The sequence below is a fragment of the Biomphalaria glabrata genome, chromosome 1 (genome assembly GCF_947242115.1).
Source record: "Biomphalaria glabrata chromosome 1, xgBioGlab47.1, whole genome shotgun sequence".
Classification (NCBI taxonomy): domain Eukaryota; kingdom Metazoa; phylum Mollusca; class Gastropoda; family Planorbidae; genus Biomphalaria; species Biomphalaria glabrata.
In genome coordinates, this window is record NC_074711.1 from 53695576 (window position 1) to 53720455 (window position 24880).

A 24880-nucleotide genomic window follows, 5' to 3' on the forward strand; every position below is an offset into this window, starting at 1 on the left:
AATTCTTCCATCTTTCTCTTTCTCTCACTTTCTCTTTCTATCTCTTTCTCGCACACACTTCTTTTGCAGCTGCAATTTTCTCAAACAATTTCTTTCTCTCTCTCTCTCTCTGTCTTTCTTTATTTTTCTCTTTATTACTCTTTATTTTATTTTTCAATTGTTCTCTTTATTTCCTTCACTTTAAAACTCTCTCTTTCTGTCTCACTTTCTCTCTATTTGTCTCACTTTTAGTTTGTCCATTATTTTCTCTTTCTCTCTCTTTAGCACTTTTAGTGCTCTTTCAATTTCTGTCTCTTCGATTCTCTCTCATCTCTCTCTTACTCTCTTTCTCTCTCTTTCTTTCTATCATCGCTAAACTGTATTGCTAATATAAACGTGATTACGAAGCAGCCATCTTCCACTCCCTTCTTGGCTGCCTACCCAGGGACGTCTCCACTCTCTCCTCCGTTGGCAAATATTTGCTCCACCATCCACCCCAGTAATCATTAATTTTCCGTGTGTCAGCTCAAGAAATCGTTCCACTGGGGGGGGGGGGGGGGGTTGCTGGACGGTGAAGTGGCAAGGACGAATGGCATTTACGGGGGGGGGGGGGGGGGAACTCATCCTTTGGGATGTAAGGGTGAGGAAAGGGGGCGTGGTGGGGGGTGGGGGGTCGCGCGCGTGGCCATTGTACAGCTTTATTAATGTTTTCCCCACTTTGAGGCGTGAATTAGTTTTTAATGCGTTTCTGTATTCACACCGTAGAAAGAAATAATCGTTTATGTTTTTTATTCTTCTTGTTAAATAATTTTATCACGTCGCTATGCGTCAAACGATTTAATTAGGTATTTATGATTTAAACAATAGGAGATAAACCTGCTTGAAGGGCAGTTAGAGAGGGAGATAAATGTGTCAATTATCTTTACTACAATCTGTACGATTCATTTCTAATATACAACATCTATGTTGTAGATAGAATAAAAACTGCAAAATAAAAATATAAACTTTAGCCCAGACGTTTTAAAACCTTGCAATGTTACAGAGAACAAGAAAATAAAAATATACAGGAAGATAGAAAGAAAACAGAATTGAAATCACAAATATTATCCATATATATTTCATTAGGGCTAGCTCTGCAAGTAGTAGGCCCACAATACACAGTAGTACCTTGAAATCAGCGCTGGAAAAACGATCTAGAGTGTAATACAATTGTTCAGCTCCTACCATCAACTCACACTTTCTACAATGTCAAAGGAAATTGGATGTATACAAATTATTAATTGCAAGCTAAAATTTCGTACATATTAATATGGCTCAGTTGATAGAGCATTGCGCTAATTACGCGAATGTTGTGGGCTCGATCCCCATACTGACCAAATGTATAGTTTTCACTGACAAATAAAACATGAATTTTTAAATTACCATATTATTAAACATAAAGTAGAAATTAGTTTTTGTTTCTTAATATTAATGATGAGTTTCGTGCAAACGATTTTCTAAGACCTTGAGACCAGTAGTCAATAATTTATAATTTACAGTTGTTACATTTAAAATTTAACGTTTTTTAACAAAGATGGACGAATGCATTAGAAACTGTTTATTCACAGCTACGACCTAACGCCAGTTAGAGGCATAGACATGTGACTTGGCAATGAGCTATTATTCTTAGCTTGCCCACAGGTGTGTAACGTGGCAGGTCAGTGTTCAGGCCTTGTAGAACGATTGCTCACGGTTCTTACCCTTAGCTTAGCACCTAATAAAAAAAGAGTTAATGTCTAGTGTGTAACTTGTGTAATTGAGAAAAATAAGTTATATGACTTAGCGACAGGAGACAGAATGGCTTCACTCAGAATGGACACCCTGCTAGACCAGGACCGGCCTTAGGCATAGGCAAGTTAGGCATCCGCCTATGGCCTCCGATTGGTGGAGGCCTCGCACAGGAAATTTTAGAAAATTGCGAAACATTGATTACATTTCAAACATATCAGAACTCTATGGTTCTGTCTTCTTGCCTAGCTCTGTCTCTACTGTGCTTGAAGATTTGAAATCTATTTCGCGAATGTCTAGATCTACTTGTTAGATGTTAGAAGACCATTGTTTCTTTCTTATGGTGAAACATTTCTAGTGTCTGGTGATCATGAGTCGGCCGTGATGCACGCTATCGGCACTTTAGGAATTTAACGGAGTTATTCAATTAGATATAGATAAAGATCTTTTTTTTTTTTTGCTTTTCTATTACATTTGAGGCCACCCTATTCACTTCACTTAGGACCTCCCCACCCTATTCACTTCGCTTAGGACATCCCTCCCGATTCTCTTCACCTAGGACTTCTAATGGACCTCATTCACCAATCGTAAACAAACAACATTTAGTCACGTGATAATATTGATAAAACAACGTTAAAAAACTGTCACGTGACAGACATTGTGTATTAAAGATTAGATAGTAATTTGTATAGAAGAGATAGAGAATCACGTGGCTAAATGTTGCTTGTTTACGATTGGTGAATGAGGTCCATTACCTAAAACCGTCCCTAGCTACTATAAACGATAAGTAACAGAGAAATTGACATTGATAAAGTTTGGTCTGTGTCAAAAGAGATGCAATCATTGGATTCTAGTAGCTAGTTTCATTAATACTTCATAACAGTGTCTGGTCGAAAGATAACAGTGTGTGGTCGAAAGATAACAGTGTGTGGTCGAAAGATAACACTGTGTGGTCGAAAGATAACTGTGCGTGGTCGAAAGATAACAGTGTGTGGTCGAAAGATAACAGTGTGTGGTCGAAAGATAACAGTGTGTGGTCGAAAGATAACAGTGTGTGATCGAAAGATAACAGTGTGTGGTCGAAATATTGTTTTCCTTCATTTTAATGAGCAAATTATATTTTTGTAATTTCAATTGACTTAATCACATCACAAGTCTCCACTTCTATAAAGAGAGGAAAGCCAGTTTTACGTGAGATCAGTTCTCCTCTCCCTTCCCAATTCCGCCTTCTCCCCCCAAAAAAAACGTCTAAGCTCGTATTTAAAACTATCTCGCTTTAACTTTTGTCAATTCACACACATACACCCCCCTCCAAAAAAAAAAAAAGCCATTCTTTAAATAAAATATAAAACTATCAGGAAAACCTCTTGAGCGGCTGCCCGCCCGGCTGGGACCCGATTAAATTCTGAAGAAAGACCATCCTGTCGCCAATTGCCTCCTCTTCCCCCCCCCCCTCCGACTTACTCTTTCTTTCCCATCATCTCTCCAAACTCTCCCTTCCCCCTTTTCTCTCTCTCTCTCTCCACAACACAAACCGTCTCAGACTCGCAGCCATGGAAATTAGCCCCCCAAAATGTCGCTATTAGACAGCGATCAAAGCAATCTATCCTTGGAGATGTCGACTGGAGGCATTCAATAAAGATGAGCAGTGCTGGAAGCGCCGCCATACTATGGGGAGGGACGCTGTAGCAAATATAAACGGAGTGAGGACACTTTTTAAAAAAATATTCTTTATGACTTTAAAAAAAAAATAAATATGAGCAATAGATTAAACTTGAACTATGGGGCCGCTTTTTGTTACTTGCGATTGAACCCATATATCTACACAGATACTATAGATCTACACACTCATGTAAATCTGCATATATAGTAGCAATATGTAAATATGTTTCAAGCAAAGTAAGGTAACTCTTTCAGACCTTACGATCTCTGTAGCAGATAATGTAAAGATTATCTGTTTCTGTTGCCCACAGTTAACGACCAGCCCTCTTTTTTAGAGTTGGTTGGACTCGGAACATCATAAAAATCCCGAGATTCAATATTTCAATCTTCATCGGGATTCGAACCCGAAACGCCTCGGTTCGGAAGCTAGACGCTTTACCAGTCAGACACCCCTTCACGCTGTAAGCAAACAGGTCAATTTGAGATCGTCAAACATTGCATCTGGTCGAGTGATTCTACCTTAGTAGGCCTTAGAGCTATCCAATAGGACATATTTCTTCCACAGTACTTGTCCTCTGCGATGTTCGTAGCAACACGGCACAACATGTCTCCATCTTAGGTTAAATTTTTCATCCAGATCTTTTCATTGATAGCTGTCCATCTCACCTCTATATGTAACTCTATAGGCTACTGGTTTCTATCGTCTTCTTTCATTGTCTCATGATTCTATTTTATTTAGACTCTTGCGGGTCTATTTATTTCTCTTTCTGTCTCTGTCTTAATTTTGTATTATTCATCTCTTCCTATCACTCTTTCTATCTCCTAGTTTGGCATGAGTTTGATTTCTTTATTTCTAGATCTAAGTTTTTTATCTGTCTTTCTCACCTTCCCTCTCGTTCTCTGATGTTTTGTTTCAACAGACATTCCTACTTTTCCTTTCTTCCATTATATAGGTGACTGTCACTTAATGTCAGCACGTTTCTTCATAACATTGTATCAAGTCTATCACTTATAATAATGCTTGCGACCTCGTCCATAATATTTTTCTCCACGGGTTGACCAGTTACACAAACTCACCCTCACACACACACACACAGACAAACAATTAGAACGTCACTGTTCCTGAATGAAAATCTATCAATAAATTCACAACGTCGACCAGGTCTCAAGCCCGTTGATTGATGCCCACTGCACACACACCCTCCCCTCCCCCAATCACTCTTCTAAACATTTGAACATTACATGCGGGGCGAGGAACCGGGTGTCGTGGAGTGAGGGCTGGGGGTCGAGATGGCTCTCTGGACGAGGGAGAATGGGGGGTGGGTAGAAGGGGGAGCCTTATTAAACCCTTGCCTGATTTGCAAAGAGTCAGTCGGGGCCAATATTGGCCCTCGCCAATGGGGCTAGCACGGGATGTCCAGTGATCTGTTCCCAGAGTTCGGGCTAATGGTTCTACAGACATTGATCCGGGGGAATATTTGATCCCTGGAAGATTCAAGTTTGCATCTTAATGTGGACTGATGGCCGATTGTGATCGAATCTCGCCTGTACCCTTCTTGGCACTAGCCCGAAGGACGTTCAAACGTCTAGCTTACTGCCACTGGCAGCCATGATGGAGACCTATGGATGTTACCATATTGATTATTAATTAGATCATTTTTTTAAACAAACAGTTTCGCGTTTACCTTTGACATTAAGTCTGTTGTATAATGTTTATGTCTCTACAAGCTTTATTGTATTTATAAAATACTAGTCGACCGGCGTAGCATACGCAGCTTTTTTGCAGGGCTGGCCATAGGCCACAGCAACCTATGCGACCAAGGTGGGCAACCACACTTTCATAAGACCCGCGCTAATTCTATTTGTAAATTATAAAATTAAACCATTTTATAACTTATAACAGATTTCTCGCGGCTGCCTGATTTACCAGGAGCTCCTGGAAATCTCCTGAAATTACAAAATATATGGAAAAAGTCATGGAAATCTCCGGGAATTATAAAAAATCTCATATAAATCTCATGAAATATATAGACAAAAAATGTCATTTTGGGGTGTCATTCAATATGGAAAACGCCAATCCTACGGGCGATTAATAAAAACGGCATTAAGCATTAGACGTAATTGTGTAATCTGGTGAAAGAAGCTTCTCGCGCCTCAAACTAATGAAGAATTACTTTAGTTCAACAATTCTCGTAGATAGATTTAAACATTTGTTACTTGTTGCTATTGAGCGTGCTCTATGTAGGAAATAAAATTTTCATGATACATTGTTTGACTTCGCTACACGCAAGGCTCGTTAAGTTCGTGAGATAACTCTATCCGCAGAAATAAGAGTGATCTTTCCTTTACTTCTTCTCGTCCAAACTCTTGAGCGAAGAAGAGAATTATATATATATAGATGCATCACTACTGCCATAGCTAATGTTAGAGGGAGTGTATTTTCATAAGAAATCTGTTACTAATAAAAGAAGTGTATTGTAAACTGAGATGTATGGATACATAAAGCAATAAGTCGCTGAAAAGTTGGTAAAAATGTATTCATTTCAAAATGGCTTGGGGTGGGAAGAAAGAGAAGAAAACAAAAACTACCCCCAAAAAAAAAGTTTATTTGCTATGAAAAAATATTTTAAGTATTATTTTTAAAGTAAGTGGGTTAGTGGGTTACTCGAAATGAGTGGAATAGATTTAATTTTTAATGAAATTGAAATTTTAAAATGTGTGGTACACAATCGTGTTCATTGGCTAGGCCAGTGAGCAATGTCTGTAAACCTTCTATGTTCATTAGTTCGGCCACTGAGCCATGCCTGTAAACCTTCTATGTTCATTAGTTCGGCCATTGAGACATGCTTATAAACTTTTTATGTTCATTAGTTCGGCCATTGAGCCATGTCTGTAAACCTTCTATGTTCATTAGTTCGGCCATTGAGCCATGTCTGTAAACCTTCTATGTTCATTAGTTCGGCCAGTGAGCCATGTCTGTAAAACTTCTATGTTCATTAGTTCGGCCAGTGAGCCATGTCTGTAACCCTTCTATGTTCATTAGTTCGGTCAGTGAGCCATGTCTGTAAACCTTCTATGTTCATTAGTCCGCCATTGAGCCATGTCTGTAAACCTTCTATGTTCATTAGTTCGGCCAGTGAGCCATACCTGTAAACCTTCTATGTTCATTAAGTTCTGCCAGTGAGCCATGGCTGTAAACCTTCTATGTTCATTAGTTCGGCCAGTGAGCCATGTCTGTAACCCTTCTATGTTCATTAGTTCGGCCAGTGAGCCATGTTTGTAAACCTTCAATGTTCATTAGTTCGACCATTGAGCCATGTCTGTAAACCTTCTATGTTCATTAGTTCGGCCAGTGAGCCATGTCTGTAAACCTTCTATGTTCATTAGTTCGGCCAGTGAGCCATGTCTGTAAACCTTATATAGTTCATTAGTTCGGCCATTGAGCCATGTCTGCAAACCCTCTATAGTTCATTAGTTCGGCCATTGAGCCATGACTGCAAACCTTCTATGTTCATTAGTTCGACCATTGAGCCATGTCTGTAAACCTTCTATAGTTCATTAGTTCGGCCATTGAGCCATGTCTGTAAACCTTCTATAATTCATTAGTTCGGCCAGTGAGCTATGTCTGCAAACCTTCTATGTTCATTAGTTCGACCAGTGAGCTATGTCTGCAAACCTTCTATGTTCATTAGTTCGACCAGTGAGCCATGTCTGTAAACCTTCTATGTTCATTAGTTCGGCCAGTGAGCCATGTCTGTAAACCTTCTATAGTTCATTAGTTCGGCCATTGAGCCATGTCTGTAAACCTTCTATAGTTCATTAGTTCGGCCATTGAGCCATGTCTGTAAACCTTCTATAATTCATTAGTTCGGCCAGTGAGCTATGTCTGCAAACCTTCTATGTTCATTAGTTCGACCAGTGAGCTATGTCTGCAAACCTTCTATGTTCATTAGTTCGACCAGTGAGCTATGTCTGCAAACCTTCTATGTTCATTAGTTCGACCAGTGAGCTATGTCTGCAAACCTTCTATGTTCATTAGTTCGGCCATTGAGCCATGTCTGTAAACCTTCTATAGTTCATTAGTTCGGCCATTGAGCCATGTCTGTAAACCTTCTATAATTCATTAGTTCGGCCAGTGAGCTATGTCTGCAAACCTTCTATGTTCATTAGTTCGACCAGTGAGCTATGTCTGCAAACCTTCTATGTTCATTAGTTCGACCAGTGAGCCATGTCTGTAAACCTTCTATGTTCATTAGTTCGGCCAGTGAGCCATGTCTGTAAACCTTCTATAGTTCATTAGTTCGGCCATTGAGCCATGTCTGTAAACCTTCTATAGTTCGTCTACCTTGTAGTAGTAACTCTACAGATTAAAAATCTTTAGAATGTCTACGACTAAAGTGTTATGTGAAGTATTTACAGAAACTCTTTTTTTTCCCTATCAAAATGAACCTCATTAAGTTGACGATAGGGAAAGAAATAAAAAATAATTTTTAAAAAATAATTTTTTTATAAATAAGAAATTCTGTCTTTTTTTTTTAGTAAGTAAAAAAAAAGTGCTGAAATATGTTTGTAAGTTTTTTTGTGTTTTTTTTTTTTTTTTGTGTTTTTTTTTTTTTGTTTGTTTTATTAACTACCAAGTTTATGACAACTGGTTAATCTTTATTAGCAGTAAACAATAATTTTTAATAAATCTCAGTCTGTAATAGCTGAATTGAAATATCAAGTCCAGTGTTTTCTTCGAAGCCGGCCACAACTGCAAGACTAAACTACATTTTATTCCGTCAGTATTCAACAGTTTTTTCTCTTTCAAATAGTTTGTAAAAGTCTTATTAGCGCAAAAGTCAGACTTATATCACAAAAGAATTCAGAACATTTTATTGGTTATATTTTTAAAAAATCCAGAAGTATTCTCCTACTATCAGAAGTAAGAAAAAACATCAAGGGGAGGGGGGGATAAAACAAACACACACACACATACACCAAAACAAGACAACTAAAAGAAGACTCGGCATAAAAGCCATTCCCTGGTTCCGTAACAGCACAGACATCGTTCGAAACAACACAAATCGACCTCCTAATGAATGCAAACGACGAATTCACCGGCTTATTTTACTTCCAAATTGCCGACAAAGTGGCCCCGCGAGATTGATTCTAACTTTTCGTGGTGGCGGCCGAATCCAGCCGAACGATCCCCGTGGCTCCTATAGTTTAAGCATTAGATAGTCAGGTCCTGTTTGGTAGTGTGGTAGATACGTCTGCACGTTAGCAAAGAGATGAATCTAGAAGCAAATGGTGGGTTGGGGACAGGGGGGAGAGAGGAATTGACCAAAGTTTTACAAGAAATAAGAAACAGGGGGGGCGGGGGGGGGGGGTAAACCAGATGGTAATTGGTGTACAGATAGAACTTAGAACATAGAACATAGTGTTTATCTCTGATGTGGCCAGGGAATGGGACAGAGGCAGACCTGAACCTTTTTTTCTTCTCAGAAAACAGACTTGGCAGTGGCGTGAACGGTTTAAAGCACGAGTAGAGTTTAAAACAAGAAAACAAAAAATACTTATAAAAAAAACAAAGCTTAAACGAAGTGACGGTATCAATTAGTTTGGATCAGTCATGTCATTAAGTTTGTAGTAGATCTAGACCAACAACAATAAATCTCTCTGCAATTAGTAATATGTTTACCAGTTGTTTTTTGTTTAGCGCTATTTGATGCTTTGAGCTCTCTCAATACGCTATGAATCTATCACTTTATCTGGACCGATTGGGAAAATGGGAGGGGGGGGGGGGGAGAGAAAGAAAAGGAGATCTGGTTAAATTTGACGTACTGGTTTTTTTAAAGCATTTATAGGAAAAAAAAAAAGGAACGACCTGAATTCGAGCTCATGACTCAAGCGACATTCTAACCACTCTGTTAGTCAGGTGCTTATGAGAAAAGAAGATTGCATTGTTATCTATTGTTTGTTTTTTTACAAACTTACTTTAAAGCGGCCACCTATAAAGGGGACTTATTCAGATAATACCACCACGTCAGTCAAGTACAACTTCTTTCTCTTGATCGAGATATCAAAGAAAATAATTAATTACCAATTATTAATTAACTATTTTTATTTTAAATTATAAAAGAAATAATTGTGCAAAATTTCAGCTTGATTTGAGATTGGGTGTTGGAGAAGTCACGTCTAAAATATTTTTTTCAGACAGAGTGAGTTTGTAAAAAGCCAATAATAAGGCCAAATTTTGCCTAAACCAACAATTTTTTTTTTTTGTCGTTTAAAGAACTCTGTGTTGTATTTCAATTTTCTATTTTAAATAAATGATGACTTTCTTAATTCGTATTCAAGGACACGTGACATATTCTTGGTGAGGTATGGCCTCTTAAGGACAGGTTTAGGAAAGCATTATCGCATATCCTTTACGTGTATACTTATACATGGGCGTAGCCAGGATTTTTTTTCGGGGGGGGGGGGTTTGGGGGTGAATTTTTTTCTCCCCTCCCCGACCCCCCCCCCCCCCCCGCAAAATTTTCTTTTATATGTATTTATGTGTGTGTGTGTGTAAACATAATATTTATTACATTCTGATCCTTCATTCTTTCGGAAGACGTTTATTGTGCCCTAGAATAGGTTCTTCCATGAGTTAGTGGAAAAATTGTAGATTCCCCGTCATTACTAGCAAGGAGGTCTGGGGGAGCGCTAGGAGCTACCCCAGCGAGGGGGCGAAGCCCCGCCCACAAGCACTATTTCTGATATTGAAATCCAACAAAATGCATATTCTGAGGTATCTGCAGTGCAATTTCCTGCTATTAAAAAGTTTTATTTCAAAAACCTAATGTGCTATTCTTACTGACTTAGACCCTCCCGCGCTGTTCGGAGCATTTGACGTCAAGCTGTTTCCATAAAAATCTGTCACAGGTAATGTCTAAAGCCTCTTCCCACCTGCCATGAGGACCTCCATGAATAAGTGGCGTCAAGTTGTACTAGGATATCATTACAATTCTTAATGCGTAATTCATTTTGTCGGAGAACATGTCCCGCAAACCTCATGCGTCGCTCTCTCACAATCTTACTAAGGGGTCGACTCCCAGTTCGGCATAGGATTTCCTTGATTTAGACCCGATCTCTATAACTGACTCCTAAAATCTGTCTTAGCCATCTTTGTTGAGCCACATTTAGTGTTTTTCAATTTCGGCAGATGACTATTCACTGCAGTTTATTAATGGAGCCCTGCCACTGGTAAAAATGTGTAACCTCTCTTGAATACGCTCTTGGAATTAAGTGACTGTAGTTTGCTTTAGATTTTATATCGCAAAGATAAGTTTTATCGTCAAAATCTTCTGTTGGGGGTTTTCCACCTCAAAATGCTCTGTAAGGGGATTTTCTACTTAAACTTATCTGGAGGGGTTTTAAACTTTAAAAAAAAAAAAGCCATCTGTAGAAGAAACTCAAAACCCCCGATTGGCTTGGCTACGCTCAAATAATTTTAGTGTGTAATTTGCTTTTTTTTATATTGAAGATGTATTTTTAGCACCAAAACCCTCTGAATGGGGGTTTAAACTCAAAACCCCTTTCGGCAACGCTCATAGCATTTTGAGTGCGTAATTTGCTTTTTTTCTTACACTGAAGATGGCGGGGGGTTTAAACTCAAAACCCCTTTGACTACGCTCATAGATTTTAGAGTGAGTAATTTTCTTTTATTTATATTGAAGAGGTACTTTTTAGCTTCAAACTCCACTGGAGGGGAGTTTAAACTCAAAACCCCATAGACTACACTCATAACATTTTTAGTGTATAATTTGCTTTTTTTTTATTATTAAAGAGGTATTTTTACCTTCAAACCCCACTGAAGTGGGGTTTAAACTAAACTCAAAACTGAGTCAAAACCCATTTAGCTACGCTCATAATATTTTGAGTGCGTAATTAGCTTTTTTTATATTAAAGAGGGGGTTTATCGTAAATTTTAGAGGGGGTTTTAAAATCAAAATCTTCCTTAACTGTGCTCTTGGAATTAGGGGATTTTCGTTTGCATTTGTTTTGTTTTGTTTTATAGAAGAGGGGGAGTTAACTGCAAAAACCCCAGGTAGGGGGTTTAAAACTCAAACCCCTTGTAGGGGGTTTTAAACTCAAAACCCCTGGTAGGGGTTTTTAAACTCGAACCTTCTAGTAGGGTTTTTTTAAAACTCTAACCCCCCTGGTAGGGGGTTTTAAACTCAAAAGCCCTTTGGTTGTGCTGGGGCAAGTGATGGTTTAGTATTAAAATCTCACCTAAAATAAACAAAATCAAAGCAAAAAATCAGTCACTAAATTCCGATCCCCCCTTTTTTAAGGTTGGGGGGGGGGGAATTCATTTCGAACCCCCCCCCCCCCGACTACGCCCATTCTATACTTGTATAATTAATTACTAATTACATATATCCTATAAATGTATACTTAGCTTAATCACATATACCCTATACCTATTTACTTAATAGCATTTATCCTATAAATGTATAATTACTTATATACTTGTATATTTCCTATTCATGTATAATTAATCACATATACCCTATACCTGTATACTTAAACACGTATATTCTATTCATGTATACATATATCCTATAAACTATAAATATATACTTATTACTTATTATCAAAGGTATCCTATACGTGTCTACTTAATCACATCTATACTATAGATCAATACATTGTATATTCGTTCAATAGTTTTCAATAAGTATTGATTGTATTTCCTTTCTCAGTCCCATGCTTGTTCACCCCCCCCCCCCTAAGTATCACTATGAAGTATGAATCACTTCTAAGGCAATAGCAGACGACCTGGACACTTTTCCCTGATCTATCATGATACTCATTAAACTTAATCGTTAAATAATTTAGCTTACAAACGATTATTATGATTATTATTAGATTTTAGTTAATTTCATGCGTTTTTTTTTTAAACTAAATTTACATCATTTGTACATGTAATGCTACTTAAAGCAAGACGGTACTACTGGGGCATGTGCGTTATCGCTCAGCGAGTCTCACTTGGTATTGTAACAAGAGTCACTCCTTTCTCTTTTTCTCACCTCTCACAAGTAAAATGATTTCAACTAATTACTACACTGACACCATAACATATCTAAAAGTAGTTTCAGTCATATCTGTTGAATTATGCCACTGAAACTACCACACCTTGTAGTCATGGCCCTGTTTTATACACATATTATTGATTCGCGACCCCACAACGTTGTAATTTGTTCTGTATTGAGCCAGCGTGGCTCTTTCATGAAACAGTTTGGAGGTCATAGGCTATCGTTAAAGAATCACTGACCTATAAGTACGCACCGAGATCAGAAAATGTTAAGATCATTCACCGCTGAAGGTAATGTGGTTTAACCTAATTCAGTGCTTGTAAGCCTTCACTCCAATCGCATTTTTCCATGAATTTATAAAACACTTGAATTTAAACTTTGTCGTCTGCTACTTGCTCCCTACTCCACTTTCTAAGTTCAGCCGTAACTCTGGCAGATAGGAAACACTTTTAATAATATTTGTGAATCCCCCCCCTACCCCGAGTTATCTTTATTCCATGTATTAAAACTCTGTATCGCTCTGGAATTGTGGGAGTCCCGTGTTCACTAATGCTTAAGGAACATTCTCTGGCCCCCACAGCGTGTCGATGGACGTCTTTTCCAGACGTTCGCGCGGGGGAGGGTCTGAGAAGAGAGCGCTAGAAAACACGAACTCTGTCTCGGTTGTTTTGACTCGGTGCAAGGTCTGATGCCGTCAGATGAAGCAGATGGTGGACAGGATGAGGTGGGGGGCTTCCTGGAGGGTACGCAAAGCACATCGTTAGGGAAGCATATAGATCTATAAACATTCTTAGAGGCGTGTACAGTAAAAACACAGAAACAACGTAAGAAATATTTTAATGAATAAAGTTATTAATAATTAACCAAAGTAAGAGAAATATATAAAAACCCAAGAGGTTTCTTACACTGAGCTATTTATAGAACAAATGTAAGACGCAATGTAAGATGTAAGAGAGGATGTTTGTTTGGAAACGAAAGTGAACAACAGATGAACTTTAAAAGACCCAAACTCTACACTAGACATTGTGATCCATGGAAGGGAACAACAGATGAACTTTAAAAGACCCAAACTCTACACTAGACATTGTGATCCATGGAAGGGAACAACAGATGAACTTTAAAAGACCCAAACTCTACACTAGACATTGTGATCCATGGAAGGGAACAACAGTTGAACTTTAAAAGACAAAAAATCTACACTAGACGTTGTGACCTATAAATTAAAGCTGGGAAAGTTATCTTTTTTTATTGAGAGAAAAGAATGAGAAAGATAATAAAAGAAAAGAATTGAGAGGAAAAAAAAAAGTTGAGAAAGAAAGAGTAGAGATCGAGAGAAAGCAATAGAAAAAACAAGCAAAATATAAAAATCATAAAAAAACAACATAGCCTATCTGTTCTTACAACTATATTACTCAATAATGTATAAGTTATTTCCCTTATTCAATATCAAGCAAAATAATTAATTACCAATAATTAATTGACTAATTGGTTAATTTTCTGATAGTTTCATGTTTTCTTAGTTACAATAAATCATTGAAGTTTCAACTTGATTCGAGAATGGGTGTGGGAGACATAATTTGTAGAATTATTTAAGAGGAAAAAACCCGATACATTTAACCATATCTGTGAATACTGGAGGATTAATGTCCCTTGTTGGTATCAAACAAAATAATTAATTACAAGTAATTAATTGACTAACTGGTTAATTTTTCTTGATTCATGACTTGTCTGTGACAATAAATAATTGTGCAAAGTTTCAACTTAATCTGAGAATGTGTGTGGGAGAAATAACGTGTACAAACTTTTTATCAGACAGACAGACAGAAAAAGAAAAAGCATTACTAGTTTTTCTGAATGTTTCGTTAAGATTGAAGTGAATTTAGTTTTATGAAGCCCATAGATTATACATTTCTGTTTTTTTTTTCTGGTATACACTATTAAGTACTAACCCTATCTAGGCCATTTAAATTTCATTATTGAATTCTAGAGTAGATTACGAGTAACAAAAAAAAGTGTTGTCTTTCAAGTTGAGCAGAATTTGTTTTATGTGTCCTATATATACACAGAACAAAAAATAATTTTGTTTTAGTTTTGTGTACATGTGATTATATGTAATTGTGTGTAGGTCCGAGACTTAAGTGTGTGTGTTTGTGTGTGAAGGTGTGTGAATTGTTTGTTATTGTAAAGATGGAGTCCACACCAGCGGTGCATCTAGCGTGAGGCATAGGAGTGGAAACATAGGACTCTTAAAACTTACTTAGAAACTATTGAAATATTCTGGGAGGTTCAACTAAGTGATAGAAGTCTAGCTAAAGCGACAGAGGACGAATCCGGACGTATGCTAGGAATTTTTAATTCGAGATTTGACTTGAGCTCAAATGTTTTCCTGGGACCAAGAAAATCTTTCCTCCGACCCCCCTCCCCCCACCCACAAGTCCAGAACACAAGCAAGTTGATGGAGCATGGGAGAAGCGCTATCCTAACATTATGATAATACTAGCATTTCCTCTCGGATTCGCTTAATGATTTGTTACATTGTTTATCTTCTTATTACTTCCTGCAAATACTAACGTGATATTTTCACCGTAACAACCAGGCGTTTTTTTTGTGTGCACTTTTAATAAAACTGCCCGCATTTCAACAACCCCCGTTTGCCCAGTGTATTCTAGCATGTGTTACGTTGAATTGGAACAGCCCGCTTTCAATCGCCCTCCCAAACACACTCACTTCTAGTGTGTGAACTCTGTATCACTTTCTCTCCCCCCCCCCCTTTTTTTTTTGCCCTGCCCCACCCCTCCACCCTTAGTGCAACTCAAAACACTTGAATTTTAGTACCTGGTATCTGTTACATCTGACTGCAAGGCCCGCTTTATAATGCCACACCTCCCAAACAAAGGTTTTGCAAGTGAATTAGATTATCATTATTCTACTACCCCCCCCCCTTCCCGTTTACATAGACACACAATTCTACGCCCCTTAGAAAATAGTATTACATAGACACACAATTCTACGCCCCTTAGAAAATAGTATTACATAGACACACAATTCTACGCCCCTTAGAAAATAGTATTACATAGACACACAATTCTACGCCCCTTAGAAAATAGTATTACATAGACACACAATTCTACGCCCCTTAGAAAATAGTGTTACATAGACACACAATTCTACGCCCCTTAGAAAATAGTATTACATAGACACACAATTCTACGCCCCTTAGAAAATAGTGTTACATAGTTCACATACAAAGTTGTCTTCGACTTTTCAGTTTTATGTCGAAATATTTGAAAGACTCTTTTACGTTGTCAAACACCATCCATTTTTAGCGGCCCCCGAAAGGGGAAAAGACGATATTAGTTTTGTGTGAAATGTCTGTCCGTCTGTTCGTCTGTCCATCCGTCCCGTTTAGATCTCGTAAACTAGAAAAGATATTGAAAATCCGACTTCACAATATTTTAGACCACTTAAAAAATTAAAATATTTCGGCATTAATGGTCCACTGCATCAGTGGATTAAAGACTTTCTGATAGGGAGAGAACAAACTGTAATAATAAATGGTTCTAAATCAACACCGATAACAGTAAACTCAGGTGTACCTCAAGGAACAGTCTTGGGTCCACTACTATTTTTAATTTACATAAATGATTTACCAAATTGCATTACTTCAGGAACGAAAGTCAGATTATTTGCAGACGATTGCATAATATATAGAACAATAAAAACAACACAAGACACAGATATTTTACAAAGAGAATTAGATGAATTACAGAAATGGGAATCAAATTGGAGCATGTCTTTCCACCCAGAAAAATGTCAGTTGTTAAGAGTAACAAAAAAACTAAAACAAATTAATTCCACTTATCTTATTCATGGCAAACCAGTAACACAGACTAAAAACGCAAAATACCTAGGTGTTATAATAAATGAAAAACTGTCATGGAATCCACATATTGATGAAACTACAAAAAAATCAAACAAAGCATTAGGATTTATTAAAAGAAATTTTTATAAATCAAATAAGAACATAAAACTAAAATGTTATTTAACCTTGGTTAGGCCAATAATAGAATATGCATCCTCTGTTTGGGACCCCTCAACTCAAGAAAACATTAAGAAACTAGAACAGACACAAAATAGAGCAGTGCGATTCATAACAAACGAATATTCACATTTGACTAGAGTAACACCTTTAGTAAAATCACTAAATTTAGAAAGCCTTCAGGACAGAAGGCTCAAAAGTAAAGTAGCAATAATACATAAAACACTGAACCATAATCTTCAAATACAAAAACAAAATTTAATAAAATACTCTGAAAGACACAAAGATAAAGGCACATTCCTCGTCCCATATGCTAGGACAAATTAGTACAAATACTCCTTCTTCCCTAGTGCTATTAGAGCATGGAATGGGTTGCCTGAGCTAGCCAGGAAAACCAGTGACTTGGCAGAATTTAAGTCATTGGTTAATATGCATGACTAAATGCATGACGCGTAGGACGTAATCATCTTCTTTTTTGAAGTAACGTCTGTATTATATAAGATTCAAAGTCCTGATGCAATGGCTACTTTTTTTTTTCTGAAAGCGAAAATTCTAATTTTTAAAATCAGGTATGCAAGCAGTTTTTTATGCATTATAAGTTGGACCTAATTTAAGACAAATAATAACCTTATAAATGTCATTTTCGTGAACATTTTTTATATAGCGGATTTTTTTTTTTTTTTAAGGATTTGAATATGAGATTGAGCCTTTTCAAAACAATTACATTATTTATTCCGAACCGAGGGTCCCGGGTTCGAATCCTGGTGAAGACTGGGATTTTCAACTTCTGAGTCTACCCAGCTCTAATGGGTACCTGACATTAGTTGGGGAAAAGTAAATGCGGTTGGTCGTTGTGCTGGCTACATGACACCCTCGTTAACCGTAGGCCACAAAAACAGATGAACTTTACATCATCTGCCCTATAGACCACAAGGTCTGAAAGGGAAACAAGTTATCTAACTTTACATTCACTTTCACCTATCCTTTGATCTGCGGGACCGTTGGGGCACTACACAAGATCTGTTAACCTTCTTTCTCCGTTCTTATCTCTCATTTGTCTTTGATATAATTTCATTCGGATGTTCTTTCTGAAAATATTGAAGCCTACCTGGGTGGACCACTGGTTGTGCGGTTTGCGCGCTGGACTGTCGTTCGGATATATCGACGGTCGAAGGTTCAAACCCTGCCTGCTCCCATCCCCCGTCGTCCTGCGGGAGGTTTGGACTAGGAAGTAAACTATCTTCAACTCTGAAGAATTATCCGAATTATGTAAAACATTTTACTTCGGGGGCCGATTTAGAGTTTGTGTTTCCACACAAACTGTCTTTTGTAACCTTGTTTAAACTTATATTAGGATCGAGTTTGTGAGGATCGAGTTTGTGAGGATCGAGGTTGTGAGGATCTAGGTTGTGAGGATCAAAGTTGTGAGGATCGAGGCTGTGAGGATAGATGCTGTGAGGATAGAGGCTGTGAGGATAAAGGTTGTGAGGATTGAGGCTGTGAGGATAAAGGTTGTGAGGATCGAGGCTTTGAGGTTCGAGGCTGTGAGGATCGAGGCTGTAAGGATAAAGGTTGTGAGGATCGAGGTTGTGAGGATAGAGGTTGTGAGGATCTAGGCTGTGAGGATCGAGGCTGTGAGGATCGAGGCTGTGAGGATAGAGGCTGTGAGGTTCGAGGCTGTGAGGATAGAGGATTTGAGGATAGAGGTTGTGAGGATCTAGGCTGTGAGGATCTAAACTGTGAGGATAGAGGCTGTGAGGATAAAGGTTGTGAGGATCGAGGTTGTGAGGATAGAGGTTGTGAGGATCTAGGCTGTGAGGATCGAGGCTGTGAGGATCGAGGTTGTGAGGATAGAGGTTGTGAGGATAGAGGTTGTGAGGATAGAGGTTGTGAGGATCTAGGCTGTGAGGATCGAGGCTGTGAGGATCGAGGTTGTGAGGATCTAGGTTGTGAGGATCTAGGTTGTGAAGATCGAGGCTTTGAGGATCGAGTCTGTGAGGATAGAGGTTGTGAGGATCTAGGTTGTGAGGATCGAGTCTGTGAGGATCGAGGTTGTGAGGATCTAGGTTGTGAGGATCGAGGCTGTGAGGATAGAGGTTGTGAGGATCTAGGCTGTGAGGATCGAGGCTGTGAGGATCGAGGCTGTGAGGATAGAGGTTGTGAGGATCGAGGCTGTGAGGATCGAGGCTCTGAGGATCGAGGCTGTGAGGATCGAGGTTGTGAGGATCTAGGCTGTGAGGATCGAGGCTGTGAGGATCAAGGTTGTGAGGATCTAGGCTGTGAGGATCGAGGCTGTGAGGATAGAGGTTGTGAGGATCTAGGTTGTGAGGATCTAGGTTGTGAGGATCTAGGTTGTGAGGATCGAGGCTGTGAGGATCGAGGCTGTGAGGATCGAGGCTGTGAGGATCGAGGTTGTGAGGATTTAGGTTGTGAGGATCTAGGTTGTGAGGATCGAGGCTGTGAGGATCAAGTCTGTGAAGATCGAGGTTGTGAGGATATAGGTTGTGAGGATAGAGGTTGTGAGGATAGAGGTTGTGAGGATCGAGGCTGTGAGGATCGAGGCTGTGAGTATCGAGGATGTAAGGATCTAGGCTGTGAGGATCGAGGCTGTGAGGATCGAGGTTGTGAGGATCTAGGCTGTGAGGATCGAGGCTGTGAGGATCGAGGCTGTGAGGATCGAGTCTGTGAAGATCGAGGTTGTGAAGATCTAGGTTGTGAGGATCGAGGCTGTGAAGATAGAGGTTGTGAGGATCTAGGCTGTGAGGATCGAGGCTGTGAGGATAGAGGTTGTGAGTATCGAGGTTGTGAGGATCTAGGCTGTGAGGATCGAGGCTGTGAGGATCGAGGCTGTGAGGATAGAGGTTGTGAGGATCGAGGCGGTGAGGATCGAGGCTGTGAGAATCGAGGCTGTGAGAATCGAGGCTGTGAGTATCGAGGTTGTGAGGATCGAGGCTGTGAGGATCGAGGCTATGAGGATCGAGGTTGTGAGGATCTAGGTTGTGAGGATCTAGGCTGTGAGGATCTAAGTTGTGAGAATCTAGGTTGTGAGGATCGAGGCTGTGAGAATCGAGTCTGTGAGGATCGAGGTTGTGAGGATCTAGGTTGTGAGGATCGAGGCTGTGAGGATAAAGGTTGTGAGGAAAGAGGTTGTGAGGATCGAGGCTGTGAGGATCTAGGTTGTGAGGATCGTGGCTGTGAGGATCGAGGCTGTGATGATCGAGGCTGTGAGGATCGAGGTGGTGAGGATTTAGGTTGTGAGGATCTAGGTTGTGAGGATCGAGGCTGTGAGGATCGAGGCTGTGAGGATCGAGGTTGTGAGGATCTAGGTTGTGAGGATCTAGGTTGTGAGGATCGAGGCTGTGAGGATCGAGGTTGTGAGGATCTAGGTTGTGAGGATTGAGGCTGTGAGGATAGAGGTTGTGAGGATAGAGGTTGTGAGGATCGAGGCTGTGAGGATCGAGGTTGTGAGGATAGAGGTTGTGAGGATCTAGGCTGTGAGGATCGAGGCTGTGAGGATAGAGGTTGTGAGGATCTAGGCTGTGAGGATAGAGGTTGTGAGGATCGAGGCTGTGAGGATCGAGGTTGTGAGGATAGAGGTTGTGAGGATCTAGGCTGTGAGGATAGAGGTTGTGAGGATCGAGGCTGTGAGGATCGAGGCTGTGAGGATCGAGGCTCTGAGTATCGAGGTTGTGAGGATCTAGGCTGTGAGGATCGAGGCTGTGAGGATCGAGGTTGTGAGGATCTAGGCTGTGAGGATCGAGGCTTTGAGGATCTAGGTTGTGAGGATCTAGGTTGTGAGGATCTAGGTTGTGAGGATCGAGGCTGTGAGGATAGAGGTTGTGAGGATAGAGAATGTGAGGATCTAGGTTGTGAGGATCGAGGCTGTGTGGATAGAGGTTGTGAGGATCGAGGCTGTGAGGATCGAGGCTGTGAGGATCGAGGCTGAGAGGATCTACGCTGTGAGGATCAAGGTTGTGAGGATAGAGGTTGTGAGGATAGAGGTTGTGAGGATCGAGGTTGTGAGGATAGACGTTGTGAGGATCTAGGCTGTGAGGATCGAGGCTGTGATGATCGAGGTTGTGAGGATCTAGGTTGTGAGGATCTAGGTTGTGAGGATCGAGGCTGTGAGGATCGAGTCTGTGAGGATCGAGGTTGTGAGGATCTAGGTTGTGAGGATCGAGGCTGTGAGGATAGAGGTTGTGAGGATCTAGGCTGTGAGGATCGAGGCTGTGTGGATAGAGGTTGTGAGGATCTAGGCTGTGAGGATCGAGGCTGTGAGGATCGAGTCTGTGAGGATCGAGGCTGTGAGTATCGAGGTTGTGAGGATCTAGGCTGTGAGGATCGAGGCTGTGAGGATCGAGGTTGTGAGGATCTAGGCTGTGAGGATCGAGGCTGTGAGGATCTAGGTTGTGAGGATCTAGGTTGTGAGGATCGAGGCTGTGAGGATCGAGGCTGTGAGGATCGAGGTTGTAAGGATTTAGGTTGTGAGGATCTAGGTTGTGAGGATCGAGGCTGTGAGGATCGAGGCTGTGAGGATCTAGGTTGTGAGGATCTAGGTTGTGAGGATCGAGGCTGTGAGGATCGAGTCTGTGAGGATCGAGGTTGTGAGGATCTAGGTTGTGAGGATTGAGGCTGTGAGGATAGAGGTTGTGAGGATAGAGGTTGTGAGGATCGAGGCTGTGAGGATCGAGGCTGTGAGGATCGAGGTTGTGAGGATCTAGGTTGTGAGGATCTAGGTTGTGAGGATCGAGGCTGTGAGGATCGAGTCTGTGAAGATCGAGGTTGTGAGGATCTAGGTTGTGAGTATCGAGGCTGTGAGGATAGAGGTTGTGAGGATCTAGGCTGTGAGGATCGAGGCTGTGAGGATAGAGGTTGTGAGGATAGAGGTTGTGAGGATCTAGGCTGTGAGGATCGAGGCTGTGAGGATCGAGGCTGTGAGGATAGAGGTTGTGAGGATCGAGGCTGTGAGGATCGAGGCTGTGAGTATCGAGGCTGTGAGGATCGAGGCTGTGAGGATCGAGGCTGTGAGGATCGAGGTTGTGAGGATCTAGGCTGTGAGGATCGAGGCTGTGAGGATCGAGGTTGTGAGGATCTAGGCTGTGAGGATCGAGGCTGTGAGGATCTAGGTTGTGAGGATCTAGGTTGTGAGGATCTAGGTTGTGAGGATCTACGTTGTGAGGATCTAGGTTGTGAGGATCGAGGCTGTGAGGATCGAGGCTGTGAGGATCGAGGTTGTGAGGATTTAGGTTGTGAGGATCTAGGTTGTGAGGATCGAGGCTGTGAGGATCGAGGCTGTGAGGATCGAGGTTGTGAGGATCGAGGTTGTGAGGATCTAGGTTGTGAGGATAGAGGCTGTGAGGATCTAGGTTGTGAAGATCTAGGCTGTGAGGATCTAGGTTGTGAAGATCTAGGTTGTGAGGATCGAGGCTGTGAGGATCGAAGTTGTGAGGTTGGAGGTTGTGAGGATCTAGGCTGTGAGGATCTAGGCTGTGAGGATAGAGGTTGTGAGGATCGAGGCTGTGAGGATCTAGGTTGTGAAGATCTAGGTTGTGAGGATCGATGTTAAGAGGATCGAGTTTGTTACTTCCGTTTTAACTGTTATGTCGATCAAATGACTAAAAATAAAATTGTTAAAAAACATTATTTAAAACAAAATCAATTGGAAAAAAATTATCGTGCAATTAGAGATTTGAGCCACTAGCCTTTTGATAAAGATTTGGACACTTTAACGAAGCAGCTTTCATTTAAAACTGTGGAAATCACTGATAAAAACTAAAATGATAGTAAAAATTTGTAATTGTTACGAATGGCGGATTTACTTAAAAAGGTTGGGTCTAAATTGTGAATAAAAAATTGTTCACGGTAAATTTAACCGCTGCAGTTTTGATTGTGAAAGGTGTTTAGTTGTTATAGGCACAAGGAAGGTAGTATTTGGTTAAATTTTCATATTTTTTCGTTCACGGCAAGTGGGAGAATTAGTGATATGTTGTTAGTACATCACTGCATGAATGAATCAGCGCACTTAGGAATATAAAATAGATTGATAACAACAATAACGTGAAGAATATTGTCTTTATACTGGTTGAAAGTTCAATCTAGGGTTATGTAAGCCTTGCATGTATTACATTAGCGTATCCTTAATCTACATATTGAAAACATTTTGTAGCTGAAGGCAAGTGAATGTGTAAATGTGGCACTTTAAACAAAAAGGACATATTAACATTCATTGATATCAAGGCGTTAGAAATTCGCTACTTTCCGAACTTCTCAAACATACAAACATTTTCAATCTGTTATCTGAAGAAATTATAGACTTATGTACAGGAGAGATCTTTAATCTATATATATATATATAACCTATAAATAGCTTGCTCCTTGGTGTATCCGGTGTACAGAAGAAAGTAAGAGTTGATGTTTTTTTTAAAGTTATAGGAAAAGGTTTTTGCACTTTTTAGCACTGCAGAATACAACTTTCAGAGCTTTTTCATTTTTTTTAAATCCATTGAGTTGGCAACATTGTAGTTCCACTTGGCCTCCTTGACATTGTTTAGTTTATCGTCAAAATAACCAAAACTGGCAATACACAAACGATTGTTAAATAGTCCAATTTACCCAAGTTCAAATTTCACTGACCTAAAGCAATCAAACTGGCCTTTAAATCTGACCTAATTTGCCCACTAAAACCATCGCCAGCTGCGACCACAAAGATGGAAGAGCTTGTCAGTGCACCGCCACGCACCGCTCCGCACTCTCCGCCGTCTCTTCCGTGCGTCGCACTCCTACCAGACCATTAAGTTTATCAGCATTTAAGTGCGGCACCTCAATAACAGAACAATATATCAAGAAGCTCAGAATGAAAGCTATGAACTTGGACCGGGGACAACAAAACGCGATGAAAACCAGTAAAAACCGAATGTAAATGTGTAAATTCCGAATCATCTCCCCTTGTCATAAACTTAGAAGTGAGGGAAGAGTTATCTTAATTACTTGAAATTTAGCATCTTTTTTTATCTTCTTTTTTTCACCATTTTCAAACTCTCTCTGTGTTTCTTGCTTCTCTTTTCCATTTCTTTTTCACTTAAAAAAATCTACTTTTATTTTTCTTTCCTTCTCTCGCGTCTCTTTTTCAATAACCTCCACTCTTTCTCTGTCTCTCTCTCTCTTTTTATCTTTCTCTGTATGTTCTTTCATCGAAGACGATTACAAGGTGGCAGCACTTTGTCATCAGCAAAATGTGAGCTACTCCTGAGTAGTTCTTTTCTTACTGGGACCAAAGGCTGAGAACTAGCATTGAGAACATGATTCCAACCAACTCTAAGTTGCAAAATGTTTTGTAAAATGTTTTACATGCTCCTTCAGCCTTAGATATAATTTACTTCCTAGTCCAAACCTCCCGCAGGACGGCAGGGAACGGGAGGGGGCAGGGTTTGAATCCGTGACCATCGATAAGTCTAAACCGCACGACCAGTTTGCCTTTTTAGTTTTGCTTTAGGTCTGCTAACATCTCAGTTGTTTGATAAACAGCGCTATATAAACTATTAGTAATATCATTTTTTGTGTGAATTGAAATTTGTATTCTATTATATCAAACACATTACATTATTTAATTTTCTTACAGGCCAGCACGGTGTTAATGTTTATCAAAACTCTACTGCTTATTAAGGCACTTCAAGAATTAACCAAAAGCTACAAATGTGACTTGAGGTTTAAAATTTCACGGTTTGTAGGCTAACGACTGAGTCAGGTCATACTACTAGAGGAACAACTGCCTCGCCATGCAGTGTGCGCATCATGTTGTTCAATATTATCACACAATGAAACCTGCTCTATAGGCAAGGCCGGATTTAAGTATGTATAGGCCCCGGGGCTGAAGCCCCGCCCGCCCTCCCTCAAATCCGACCCTGCCTGTAGCGCCGAAATGTAATGATGGTCCTTTCTGAAAGAAAGTCTTCAACTTGCAATTCAAATCCCGCCCTGGTTGAGTGAACACTTCCAAACGTCCTCCTCTACTACCTTGTGAGTGTCTGACACCAAACTTAGAAGTTCGAACTGACTCTCTCAGTGGTTCCCAAACTGTTTTCCTCGAGGCATGAATAGGTGTTCCCCGAAGTACTGGAACAATTCATTAGAAAGCCACCACGTTAATTAACCTCTTAGAAAGATAAGCAAAGCGTTCCGCTAAATACTCGGAATGAGCGAAGTGTTCCGTTAAGGAAAAAGTGTGGGAACCACTGCACTAAGTCTAGCACTATTACACAAGAATGTTTCAATTATAATGAGAACATGCTAATACTTACCTATTTTTTATTTTAATCGTGGAAGATTGATGGAGTAAATAAAGTGAACATTAACATTTTATGCTAGT

The 24880-nt window shown here is 40.0% G+C and overlaps 2 protein-coding genes across 2 annotated transcripts; one reads left to right on the forward strand and one right to left on the reverse strand.

Moving 5' to 3' along the window:
• Positions 1–17931: 17931 nt before the first annotated feature.
• On the reverse strand, positions 17932–18768 carry LOC106076540 (adhesive plaque matrix protein-like; the record flags this gene model as incomplete). The annotated part of the gene is made up of 1 exon (XM_013237362.2): positions 17932–18768. A coding segment is annotated over one exon (837 nt), but the record flags the coding sequence as incomplete, so codon positions are not given.
• A 716-nt stretch (positions 18769–19484) lies between these two features.
• On the forward strand, positions 19485–22081 carry LOC129925171 (tenascin-X-like). The gene is made up of 5 exons (XM_056023953.1): positions 19485–19496; positions 19580–19829; positions 19917–20444; positions 20562–21059; positions 21147–22081. The coding sequence occupies exons 1-5, from the start codon at positions 19485–19487 to the stop codon at positions 22079–22081; spliced, it is 2223 nt and encodes a 740-aa protein (XP_055879928.1).
• Positions 22082–24880: the final 2799 nt, after the last annotated feature.

Coding starts and splice junctions, on each gene's coding strand:
- LOC129925171 (XM_056023953.1), top strand. Junction 19,830..19,916: donor AGGCTGTGAGGATCGAGGTT/GTGAGGATCTAG, acceptor GTGAGGATTGAG/GCTGTGAGGATAGAGGTTGT. Junction 21,060..21,146: donor AGGCTGTGAGGATCTAGGTT/GTGAGGATCTAG, acceptor GTGAGGATTGAG/GCTGTGAGGATAGAGGTTGT.